Source organism: Musa acuminata, chromosome BXJ3-3, assembly GCF_036884655.1.
Source record: "Musa acuminata AAA Group cultivar baxijiao chromosome BXJ3-3, Cavendish_Baxijiao_AAA, whole genome shotgun sequence".
Taxonomy (NCBI): Eukaryota; Viridiplantae; Streptophyta; class Magnoliopsida; order Zingiberales; family Musaceae; genus Musa; species Musa acuminata.
The window spans coordinates 29830525-29843466 of NC_088351.1; the positions used below are offsets into that span (position 1 = coordinate 29830525).

At 42.3% G+C, this 12942-nt stretch overlaps 3 protein-coding genes across 3 annotated transcripts; 1 reads left to right on the top strand and 2 right to left on the bottom strand.

The window, feature by feature from the left end:
- Positions 1 to 367: 367 nt before the first annotated feature.
- LOC135632865 (glycerophosphodiester phosphodiesterase GDPD2-like) lies at positions 368 to 2377 on the bottom strand. The gene is made up of 7 exons (XM_065141702.1): positions 2082 to 2377; positions 1835 to 1992; positions 1294 to 1353; positions 1121 to 1201; positions 849 to 1049; positions 681 to 776; positions 368 to 614 (listed from the first exon to the last, which is right to left on the bottom strand). The coding sequence occupies exons 1-7, from the start codon at positions 2272 to 2274 to the stop codon at positions 414 to 416; spliced, it is 990 nt and encodes a 329-aa protein (XP_064997774.1). The 5' UTR covers positions 2275 to 2377; the 3' UTR covers positions 368 to 413.
- Positions 2378 to 7107: 4730 nt separating this feature from the next.
- LOC135632284 (bidirectional sugar transporter SWEET14-like) lies at positions 7108 to 8660 on the top strand. The gene is made up of 6 exons (XM_065140713.1): positions 7108 to 7240; positions 7375 to 7411; positions 7506 to 7716; positions 7804 to 7965; positions 8038 to 8157; positions 8248 to 8660. The coding sequence occupies exons 1-6, from the start codon at positions 7189 to 7191 to the stop codon at positions 8509 to 8511; spliced, it is 846 nt and encodes a 281-aa protein (XP_064996785.1). The 5' UTR covers positions 7108 to 7188; the 3' UTR covers positions 8512 to 8660.
- Positions 8661 to 11193: 2533 nt separating this feature from the next.
- Positions 11194 to 11977, bottom strand: LOC103979440 (glutaredoxin-C1-like). Its single transcript, XM_009395589.3, has one exon. The coding sequence runs from the start codon at positions 11819 to 11821 to the stop codon at positions 11420 to 11422; it is 402 nt and encodes a 133-aa protein (XP_009393864.2). The 5' UTR covers positions 11822 to 11977; the 3' UTR covers positions 11194 to 11419.
- Between the last annotated feature and the right edge of the window lie 965 nt (positions 11978 to 12942).

A 12942-nucleotide genomic window follows, 5' to 3' on the forward strand; every position in this document is an offset into this window, starting at 1 on the left:
ATCATAAGATAAATAATTGATTTATCCTTGATGTTCATCATATAAAGCAAAATACATTTATCTTGTACTTGTCATCTACTGGTTGAGATAAGCTCTAACATTAGATCAAATACAAAAATAGTATACAACAATTGCTTCCAAATGTCAACACTTTTGTCACACAATAGAATGTACACAAAAGCCTACATCATATTATGTTAGGCCTTAAAGCGTCCTTCACTTCAGCTGCATGGGATGAGGTCTGAGAGCCTCAGTGATCTCCTTCACCAAGTCTACGATTACGCCATTAACCCCCATCAGCTGCTGCATGTACACTGTTTTTGGCACGTTGCTGCAAGGGAAGAGCAATCTTTGTGTCAGCGCCTACGATTCGATGCTGTGCCGGAAACGTTGTAGTAACTTCAAGTAATGGATTACTTTAGCTGTCCGTATGTTAAGAGTGCGAGATTGGATTCCTTGATCCTTGCTACAGCTGCTGGATTCCTGAAGAAGGCTCTCACTTCGGATACTATTCCTTGTAAGCCGCTTGCCATGCACAGTTTGATTGCCTCGTCCAAGGAGTTCCTCCTTGCATCTCTGTAGATCTCCGTTCCTCCATTGGTGAGGAAGAACACCTGCGTCGGTACCTGAGAAATCAGATTGCATGCCCTGAAACCACGATGAGATGGAACTCTGCTTACGGGGTAGACGTTCTGGAGTCCACGCATTAGCCGTGCGGCGTCGGGCTGGAAGCTGGAGAAGACGATCGGCCTTTCCTCGGCGAACTCGAACACAACCTGCAGAACAGAGGAGGAATGTTCTCAAAGACCCAACACGAGGAATCGACGCTGTGTGACGGCGCGTCGTACTCGCAAGACGACTCGAAGAGCATGAGCAAGCTGTTCTTCTTTGTAGATGACATGGTCATCGAACTTCAACTCGATGTTGAAGCCCAGATGGGAATCAACGCCTTGGAATGCATCCTGCAGCGTGCAGAACGGGTCGTCTGCTTCGACGTCCCAAGTCAGAATCCTCCCGTCTTTGGTCTTCCGAAGCAATGGCTTCCCCACCTGTCGTCCAATGGAGCAAGAAAGATCAGCATCAGTCCATCCAAGTGCAGTTCGAACAAGAACAGAACCACCTTCGCAGGATCTCTTTGCGGTCCATAGGAAAGGAACTCTCCCAAGCACAGATCAGTGACATGCTTCTCGGACAGATTTCCCTGTGATCAAGAGGTTCGAATGAGCTGCTGCCGAAGTGGGGCATGCAGTGACTGATGAAATCAACAGAAAGATGGAGATGGAAGAATCTTACATGTTCTTCGGTGAGTATGAGATTGTCATGGAAGATGATGGGGCAGTCATCCTTGGTCACCTGCAAGAATTGCATCGATGGTATTCTCGTGAGGATTCTACGAGGAGGAAGACTGTCCAACCAAAGCAGCCAAGATGGAGATATTTCCACATGCAGTAAATAATTTATATTTCCAATCAATATATTCGATTAATATCTTTTGTAATTAATGCTTGGAGTGCCTAATTAATTCATATTTAGCAGTTCCTAATTGATACTATCAATGTTAAAGCCAATGGGGTACATGATATACTAATGAGATCAAACGGTTGCTCTGTCGCCACAAGTCACCTTAAGACAAATCCTGTCCGATCGAGCATCCTCGTCACAATTCACGTGCGGATTCCTCGCTCGTGGCGTCGTCGCGCGCCGCGTCCTCGCCCTTCTTCAAAGCCGATCGCCGCGATCCAAACGGCGGAACACGAGAGAGAGAGAGAGAGAGAGAGAGGGGGGGGAGAGGACGGAGAAGGCGATAATGACGGCATTACGCGAAGGTATATACCTGGACGTCGAACTCGACGAAGTCGATGTTGAAGCGGGCGGCCTCGTTGAAGGAGCGGAGCGAGTTCTCCTTGACCTCCTTCAGCCGCCGGTCCGGCGACGCCAGCGCGTTCATCCCCTTCCCCCGATGCCCGATCACCACCAGCCTCTCCGCCGCTCCTGCTCCACAGGTACGTAAATCCCCCATTGTCGCAACCGCATTCCACATTCCACATACAGAGAGAGAGAGAGAGAAGGAGCTGTGATACCTTTGAAAAGGCGCGTTAGGGAGGAGGAGAGGGCGACGGTGGGGGCCGCCGGGACCTGATCGAGAGTGGGGACGTCGGAGACGTGCACGGCCTTGAGCGCCATGGGAAGCGGGTGGGATCGAAAAGCTAGGGTTCCGGAATTGGGATCGGAGATCGGAGAAATATGTTGGAAGCAGCAAACGAATGGGAACATTCGCGATACTCCGTTTACATCGGGAAATGCTGCAATATTCTCTCTTTTTTTGCCTTTTTTATTAGCGTGGAGAGGTCAACCGAAAAGAACGGTGGGCGGAAGAAAACCCCTGCCGTTCAAAACCTAAGATAGAATTAAAAAATAAATAGAAAAATAAATGAGTTATTTATCAAAAAAAATCTTAGATTTTGGGCTTTTTATACGCGAAGATGTCACTCTTTCGAGAATTTAGGAACATCTTTTATTAAATATCATTTTTACTGAGGAGGTGGGATGTCGAGGGGGAGGGGGAGGGGGAGAGGAAAGGGCTTGAGCTGAGGAAGAAAGGGCGGAGGTAGACCACGAGTGGGGTCAACGACTGACAAGAGCAAGAGACAAGCATGGCAAAAGATGAAGAGAGTGGCGAGGGTACTGAGTAGGTCTCTTTGCTATGCTTCTTTACCTAGAAAAAAAAGGGGATAAAAGTTCAAAAGCAGATGCACCAAGTAAATAAATAAATCATCCAGAATAAATTGAAGAATAGTATCATTAATATTATGAAATAAGGTATAAATTCTATGATCTATTCCATCTTACTCACCACTGGAATTTATTGGAGAGGTGACAGTATGAGACAAGAAATTAAAGAATAGAATTGCATCATTTTATGATTGATTTTTGTATTGATGCCTAATTTCTTAGCCTGAATTATCTCTTTAAAATATTTATTATATACTTTAAAATTGTATTTAGTACAAATAATTAGTGACAAATAATTAAATTGGAATAATTTGTTTTATCGAGTCTATATATCGGGAGTGGGGAGAATTCAAAGACAATAGCATACCTATGGTCGGGCTGAGAAGGGTAAGTTTCTTGCTTTGCTTGCGCCAGCACCAGCAATCTCATGCCCCAACACCTTATACCGCAAGTGCTTTTGACAACACTGATTGAACTAGTGGGAGTTGGTCGAGTTGCATTGTTAATGCAAGCACCTATTACCATCCTTCAGACACCATATTGGAGCAGAAGTTTCATATATTTCATAAAGTTATTAATGCCTTCTATATTATGTTCAGAGTGCATCCTCTTTTAAGAGCTCAAATATCATTCATGGTGGTGGTTGCTAAACTTTTGTATGCTATAGTCCTATAGCCTCGTGATGTCAACTAAATGCATCGAGAGAAGAGAAAACATTTTCTTTTCTGAATCTAAGGATTGACACCTGTTTTGGTGTTAGGAAAACCAAGATCCGTTGGGTCATAAATGTTGGTTGCCATCCTCATGCCTTGGTGTTATATTCTGCACTTTGTCAGATCATCTGCTGAAATGGTACGCTTTACAAAGATGCATATATGTATGCATGTATATATGTTGTTTATGAAAACATCATCTTGCTTGCAAGGATAAGGCTGGAGTCTCATGCATTGAGCTGCCCTTTCTATACATTTATGTTGCTTGTTCATTTGTTGAAGAGATTTTTCATGTTTAGTTGAAAATGTTAACGGGTGTAGAATCTAATGTGTTAGTCATCTTATACAATGGTCTCATTTTAGGGGAAAAAGAAGACAATGGTCTCGTTTTATGGAAAAAAGGTGGTTCTTGGCTTTCTTAAATTGGTAGTTTGACAAAATCAATGGATGCCGATCCAAAAGTTGGCTTAGATGGTCTTGAGTTTGACTTCTGCCATCAAAACTACCTTATGCACCATTTAGCTCAAAAGTTGGTTTCTTTGCCTCTGCTTTGACAGTCGGTGTATGGTTGAATGGCAAAGATTGATATCAGGAAATCTATTAGCTGATCAATCATCTTATTGGAGGAACTAGTGGCATGACATTCGCCCTAGTTTCTCTCCGGTTCAGGAACTGGATACTGTAAAAGGACTTTGACATCCCTTGATCTTCAGAATTGATATTAGTTGTGGTTTTGTGGACTCTCCATATGTAACTAACAAAATTGACTTTGGATCTAGTCATAAAACCTTTTGCTGCTTATCAGCTGAAGATCCAAATCCAAACCTAAATCTTATGAGGCTAGTATTCAAGTGAAGGATCGGAATGGAGTTGAGAAATGAAACCCATTTTAGGAGTAGCCTGTGTTAGGCAAGATTAAGGAAAAGTGATCTTGTGTAATCCACTGCAGTCACCATGCATGAACCAAAACCAGGAACATCAGTAAATGATAGATTGAGACAACGAATGTGGACTACATGTTCTACTTGCAAGGGAAGGGCATGTCTACTTGAGATGCTCCAAGGAATCTGTTTTTGTCACTAGAACATTACATTGCATTCATGGAACTCTGAGTCCTTCATGATAGTTTTTTGTGACATTACATATGCGTCAAGTTTATATTATGTTGATTACAATAAGAGATGATTTTGACATGAATATGCTTCTGGTTCTCCAATTCTAGACATTCTTATTCATTTTATTTTTATGGTATGCTATTACTCATTTTCGTTAAGCTATTGCTTATCACTGTCTTGTTATACACCAAGGTAAAATTTCCTTCCATATATTGAGGCTGGCCAGATTTTTTTCAACATTATATGAAATTGAAATGCTTAAACAAATTGTTAATTTATGGTGCGTTGTGTTCTATTATCATGCTAAAGAAATGGAATGATATCTTCATGCTTGTCCTCCGACAGACTGAAGGCCAGATGCCAGCAAAGCCTTACTAGTGATGTTTAGCTGTATTATGAAGAATGATTGTTGGGCTCTTTTTGAATCCATCATGCAAGAGTTGAATGATCCACTGGAAGGGTTGGCAGCAGCCAACCTTTAAAGTTGCAGATAGGATGTGACCATTTCAAATAGTGTTGAGGTATTGAACTGGAATTTTCATGGTATGAAGTTTTCCTCAGCAGTTTAAACGTTTGTAACATTTCCTCACAAAAGGTTGCAGATTTAGATGCAAAGCAATGCCACAAGCTGAGATCACAATGCACTCAAGAGCAGTCCCTAAAAAGAGACCAGCTTTCCTTTACCAAAGCCAAACTTCTTGTGCCATGAGAGGGGCCTCGGCAAGCCTAGCCATTAAATCATTGCTTAATGCCGTGACCGCATGATCAACTCAATTTATAATCACTTCCATCAGCATGAATCACCAGATTAAATATCTGCACAAAGGAGAAGGTACAATGATTGCTGGAACAGAGCTCCCATTATTACGGTTGCTCACATTTGTGGATGCTTCTCAAAAGTGTTTGTGGTATGGCATCTTGGCTGGGTTCTGTTCATGCAGATGATTGAGAAGAAGCTATCCACAGCAGAGAGAGAGAGAGAGAGAGAGAGAGAGAGAGATAAGAACAAGATGAAGATAGAGATCAAAAGCATTGGTGTGGTGGTGGCCACATTCCATTGGTGGGTCAATTGGTGATTGGCCTGATGACTCTATAATCAAGTTTTCATGTTATTTATTAAGCAGTGATAAGATCCACAACCAATGGTAGCCAGACATGGTACCATCACCAGGAGCATGATAATTCTATCATAGCAAATTATTGGGATCAGCATTGATCCAAACAGGAAGGAGAAAAGCTAATGAACCTGGCAAATTGAATAAAGCTAGCTACTGAGACAAAGGGATGGATGGATGGCTGGCTGGCTGCTCCTCTTGGTGTGATGAGGTCACCCATATAATTCCACCACCAATTATCATCAGGATTTGTGGGTCATCTCCATTCTCACACTTGATGTCACACAAGATAAACTAGCCATGATCTTCATGCATGCAATTGCCAATGTCAGCATCAGCACACACTTTGGAATATTTGTTACCTTCTTCTTTCATATTTCTTTTTCTGCAAATCCACTACTTTGGTTGTTGGCATGTCCATGTAAATTTGACCACGCTGAATGATTCTCCAGTTAATGTATTATTCTAATAATTCAAAGAGATAGAAGATCGATCGATCTTTTTCTCCTATGTTATACACTGGATTAGTTTATGATATCTCTACCTCTCTATAAAGCCTATGTAATCAGATCAATTTTGTCTTAGTTCTTTATAGTTGTTGTCTTTAAGATCTATATTTCCAGCTAACTTATGGAAATCGAAGCAGTGATTTAGCACTCGTTTGATCTCTTATCGAAGAAATAATTTCTTTATATTTAAAGATAATAATAACAATCAATCAATTAAATTAATAGCCTCAGAGAGGAGAGGAAAGATCAATAGAGGGTCAAAGTTTGCTCTCCATGACATGACCAAAGCATACCAAATGGACGATAACGAGAGAGTATGAGAGAGATACGGAATTCTCCTTCGACCAAACATGGAATCTCCACCACCCACTCCTCGTAAGGGTGATCATAAAAGACATGGATGATCTTAGTCCACGTGGCCTTTGGAACACGACGAGACGTCCACTTTCCAAAAGCCAACTCGATCGACCTTCAAAGATAATTAATTACATGACAATTATCTAAGAAACATGATTTTTTAGGGTTTTATTTCACACGATACGTATCCAAAAGAGAAAAAGATCAAAGGCGGTGGTGAAGTGCAAACGAGCTCAGCATGTTCACGAACGCCGTTTCGTCGATTGGAAGAGAGCAAAACGGGGGGAGGCAGGAAGCTACCATGGCGTGTGCATGGAACAGGAAAAGGCAATGGTGGTGGTGATGATGATGACGAAGGGGTAACTGCAGAGTGCATGTGTGCGTGCGCGAGCCACAGATAAGAATCACATGAAATGACGCACCCTCTCATCCCTTATGTAACGTAACCACGAGTAGTCCCATCACCATTCCATGAAGTCACACATACGTATCCTGCATGATCGCGATATGCTCGACTGCTTCCTCTCCTCTCTTCCCCTATAAAATGGGGGCTCACCGAGTTGTTGATCCGAAGAAGAAGAAGGTGTTAGGAGGTGAGAGTGCCAGTGAAAGAGAGAGAGAGAGAGAGAGAGAGAGAGAGAGAGAGATGGCAGGGTTATCTTTGGACCACCCTTGGGCATTCACCTTTGGCATCCTAGGTATATCTTGCATGGATCTCTCCCTAATCTAATTCAGAAGCTCTCTGAGGATTCAGGATGACACTGCACTTTAATGCATTGTTCTTGTTCTGCATCTTTCATATCCTAACGCAGCTTCTCATCTTGTTCGATAGGTAACATCATCTCCTTCATGGTGTATCTCGCACCACTGTAAGGATAATTCCCTCCCACCGCTTCTTCTCTCTCTCCCTGTCGAGATTTTGTTGCACTGATCTTACCATGGATGATTGATTCGAGAGTGCAGGCCGACGTTCTACAGAGTGTGCAGGAGGAAATCCACCGAAGGGTTTCATTCGGTGCCGTACGTGGTTGCTCTCTTCAGTGCCACCCTGTGGATCTTCTACGCCTTCCTCAAGACCAACGCTGGCCTTCTCATCACCATTAACGCGGTCGGCTGCGTCATCGAGACCGCATACGTGGTCGTGTACTTCACCTACGCGCCAAAGGCCGCAAAGGTACATCATACACGCTCGCTCAACCATTTCATGTAGGCGACCGACTGTGAGTCGTCTGATCTGAAGAAGAGTGTCTTCGGATTGCAGATGTTTACCGCAAAGCTGGTGCTGCTCGTGAACGTGGGGATGTTCGGGTTGATCCTTGTGCTGACTCTTCTGTTCGCGAGGGGTGCCAAACGAGTCGAGGTTCTCGGGTGGATCTGTATGAGCTTCTCCGTGAGCGTTTTCGTGGCTCCTCTAAGCATCATCGTGAGTAGGAATCCTTGTGCAAATGCGGTAATCAGAGGATTAACCATACTGACGCCTTGTGTGATTGCTCAGAGGCTTGTGATCCGAACGAAGAGCGTGGAATTCATGCCATTCTCGCTGTCCTTCTTCCTCACATGGAGCGCCGTCGTCTGGTTCGGATATGGATTGCTAACCAAGGACTTATACGTCGCGGTATCTACCCACATCTAATCTCTTCATCTCGATCTTGTCGTGGCTTAACATCGCTCATCTCACTCACATTTCAACTTCCTGCTGGATTAGCTGCCCAATGTGTTGGGGTTCATCTTCGGGGTCCTGCAAATGGTGCTCTACGTAGCTTACAGGAACCAAGACAAGGCCATGGTGGAGCAGAAGCTGCCGGAGCACATCGCGTCGAAGCTTGGCACGGCGGAGAAGGTGTTGGAGATCTACGCGATCGGGGTGGAAGAGAAGGTGCCGAATAGAGCGCAGGAGGAGCAGGATGAGGACAAACAAGGCGTGGCAGCTGCTCCCATGGAGAAGAAGATGAAGCCTGCTGAAGTCTGATATCACTGTTGTCTTAATTCAGCATTCTCAAGTACTGAGATTAGTGTGTAATGTTGTCTTAGTACTAAGTTGATGGCAGCTATGTGTGTGGCACAAGCGAAGATTTGTTAGCTATGTATGCAGACATAACAATAAATATTTCTTTCTCATCTCTGTCATCTTCTTTGGTTGACTGACATATTGTAAAGTGAGAAGGAGCACTTCTTGTCTTCCATATGTTTATGTCTTTTAGTGTCTCAAAGGGATAATGATTATTATAACACATAAAAGTAATGATGTCATTATGGTTTAAAGCTTCTAATTCATATCTGTATGTCCTTTAGGCTTTTTTAGATAAATGTTCTTTTCCTAGATCATGTTCTTACTATAGTGGACAATGATGATGATGATGATGATATACATATGCTTGCAATCATACAAAAGGAGGAATTCTAATATTCTTACTAAATAAATAATCTTTTATTTTTTTATAAGATTATATATTTATTTACCTTTAAATTGGATTCTTTCTTTGTTAAATAATTAAAGCATTTCCTCACACATTTTCCTTTTTTTTTTTGTCTCTATCCTGATATACTAAAAAACACCAGATAACAAATTAATATATTGATAGATTGATCTAATATGGTACTCATCACACTTTAATGTCTGCCTAAGAGCAATTCTAAGGCTGATAAAAGAACACATCAAAAGGCTAGCAAACTAACCATATAATAAAGTCAGAAGTATAGTACTTAATAAATAGTTGACTCAACATCAATGACATAATTGGTATGTTTGATTCTCACCTATGGCCCAATGGTCAAATCTTATGTTGCTTTTTGACTTGTAGGCCACCTTAGGAGAAGATTCCTTGTCATCTCTTGCAACAGGAAAAGTCTTCATAGGAGAAGGCAAAATGTGCACTTTTTATGATTATAAGGTTTGTTCATTGGTGTTGCAACATTTGTGTCAACTTTGATGATTATGAAAGATTTAAGAAGTTATTTACTAACCAACCCCATGGCCATGTTCAATTTTGGTCAATGCATTTGACTCTTTTGTCTTTCATCTTGTCCTTTGATAAATGAATGGGAATTGCATGCATGAGTTTGTCCTACTAATTGAATGCAACTATTTTTGGCTTGAAAACACAAAGGGATGCCATGATTGAGTAAAACAAGTATTAGTAGTCCAAACATTGCAATAATCCACTTTGCAATTGAGTCAAAATTTTCTAATTATTTGTTATTTCTCCATGGTAGAATAATTAGGTATTAAATTAAGTTCTCCATATTATTATTATTATTATTATTATTATTATTATTATTATTATTATTATTATTATTATTATCTTTTCCTACTAATTGAATGCAACTATTTTTGGCTTGAAAATACAAAGGGATGCCATGAGTGAGTAAAACAAGTATTAGTAGTCCAAACATTGCAATAATCCACTTTGCAATTGACTCAAAATTTTCTAATTATTTGTTATTTCTCCATGGTAGAATAATTAGGTATTAAATTAGGTTATCCATATTATTATTATTATTATTATTATTATTATTATTATTATTATTATCTTTTCCTACTAATTGAATGCAACTATTTTTGGCTTGAAAATACAAAGGGATGCCATTAGTGAGTAAAACAAGTATCAGTAGTCCAAACATTGCAATAATCCACTTTGCAATTGAGTCAAAAATTTCTAATTATTTGTTATTTCTCCATGGTAGAATAATTAGGTATTAAATTAAGTTCTCCATATTATTATTATTATTATTATTATTATTATTATTATTATTATTATTATTATTATTATCTTTTTCTACATATACACATTTTAAAAACTACATATTTATACTTATTGGACTAAAAAATAGATGAAAAAATTGTCAAATGTAAGGCATCACTATGATTTTGTTGTATTTCCTATTAAATAATTGCATCAGGTTCATAAAAAAAACATCATATAAATAATCAATTATGTGTCTATTTTTATTAAGTCATCGCTCAAATCTAAAATCAAAATTGTATAGACCCATAATTAAACTTGTATATTATACATCCATTTAAATTAATATTTTTAAAATTATCCTTCCAAAAATATATTCAAAAAATGAGGAGATGAATAACCAACAAAAGTAATGAGAGGCATTTTAGGTATTTCCAAACTCATATGTGAGTCACAGTTAGTAGCAAATAACCTCAATTTACTAAACACATACTAATATATATACAGTATCAAACTATTTAGAGGGATATATAAATATATGTCAAATTATAATTTTGGAGGGACACATATGTTATTTCCAAAGTTTGAAAGAATAGATGTGTAAAATTCGTTGTTCCACACACTTCTCGCGGAGATTCGTGCTCATGGATCGCGCCTGCGGGACGCGCGGTGGCGTGCCATTGGCCGATCTCCCAAACTAACTTAACGTACCCCGCTGTGTACGGACGAGGGAGTTGGCATGTTGGCGGTTAATGACGTTATTTGTCACCCACAGCTCTCTCTTCTTCTTCATCATCTCCTTCGGCTTGTCTGTGCATTGACAGATTGTGTAGGGGTTATAAGATGTACTAACACTAATCTTTTGGCCATGCAAGTGCAGGAAGAGGAAGCGAACATTATGATGAGTTCAAATGATTCATCTAGGAGAAGAGCATGATTGATGACCACAAGTACTGCACTTGGAAGAACTCCTAAGAAAAACCAAACCAGCAATCTTCTCTCGGCTTTCTGGCTTAGCCTTTAAGATCTTTCTGTACATGTAATCTTCCATCCTCAACCAAAGTTGCACTCCTTTCTTCGTCACCACCATGCATCCCATTAAGAACTGCACCAAAATGGAGGACCCCAAAAACCAACCTCTCTCTCTCTCTCTCTCTCTCATATTAGATACGGTGGGTTTGCCATGCGCATGCTTCAGAGCCAGAGAGCGCCGGCTTGTTTGAGGAGGGGGACGAGGGCGCCGCTTATGTGGGCGGCCATGACCCGGTCCATGGCCCCAACCAGCTTCCCGCCGATGAATACCACGGGTACGGCGGGGCCGCCGGCTGCACCACCGCCGAGGAGGCGGGCGAGGGCGCGCTCCATCTCCCGCCCGCGCGGGTCCTCGTCCAGCTCCACCACCGACGGGCTCACCCCCATGCCACAGAAGAGCCGCTTCAGGGCGTGGCACATGCAGCAGGTGCTCACGCTGAAGATCACCACCGCGCTCTCCGCCGCCAGCCGCTCCACCCGCTCCAGCGCGTCCATCGTCGTCGTCGGCCCCATCCCAGCCACGTAACCCCACGCCTCCGCTGCCGCCGCCGCCTGGTAGTACATCCTTGAGCACACTCGTTCTCTACGAAGACTTAAAATGACAGGAGCTCAGAGGATAGACGTAGTCGTGGAGAGTTGGGGAAGAGGAGCAGAGTATTTATAGGAGGCAGAGGCTGCCAGGGTCAGAATGGGAACTACCGCTTCTATTTTCATGCAAGAGAAATCCAAGTTTTTAAGGTATTTTTTTGCTTCTGTCATTTCAAATCTCGTGTACTTTAGGAGAACAAATATAAAGAACAGAGAGGTGGAGAAGGAGCAGAGCTGCAGGCTTTAACACAGGGGGGATACGGGCGTGCCGGGCAAATGCGGCTGTCACCGTCCTTGTTGTCGGCCGAGATCAATCCGCAGTCGCCGGTACGGTGACCCGACCCGACCCCACCTATTCCTGCATCACTTTGGAGAGCAAAACCGGGCGGAGAGACGCCCGCATGATCTGTTATCGTGCAGTCTCCCCCTGTTACTTCTGCCAGTACCACTCGATGTGCTTTACCCAATTGGTCTCACCAACAACACGTCTTCTTCTTGATACTCGGCGTTCACAATCTTTGGCATCAGCCAGGAAAGGTCAACGGTCAACGGTCAAGGAAGACCGCCATGCGCTCGTCTCTGCAGAACAAAAAGGACAAGCCAAGGGTGGCCGAGTGCGTCAGCACGTGGGAGGCATGCAATGAATGGTGTCGGCGAGGAATGTGGCAGGCCGCCGCGCCAATTTTAAAGCCAGTGGACGTATAGAGTTTGTAGAGAGAGAGGAAAACAAAGCACAACAAGGAGTTCCCGGTGGTGCAGTGATGGGGGGGAGGTGATGCAGAAAAGCTTGACTTGGGTATGGAAGTACACAATGACCATGAAAAGAAGAACAAAAAGAGCTGCCTACGCACGAGAATAAAGCAAACAGATGGAAGCTCATGTACCTCTCGCAGCTTAATGTGAGGGAACCAACAATCGATTGCATGAACAGTAGCAGTCTGGAAAGCTGTTCCAAGAGATATAGAAGAAGACCATACATATATATAAGCTCCTGTGGCAGCTTCTTGAGGTGATCATGGAGACAAAGCAGCGAGCCCTAACGCACCGTATCTTCTCCATCAGTCTGCGCGAGTCCGTTGCCGGACACAGCTTTTGAT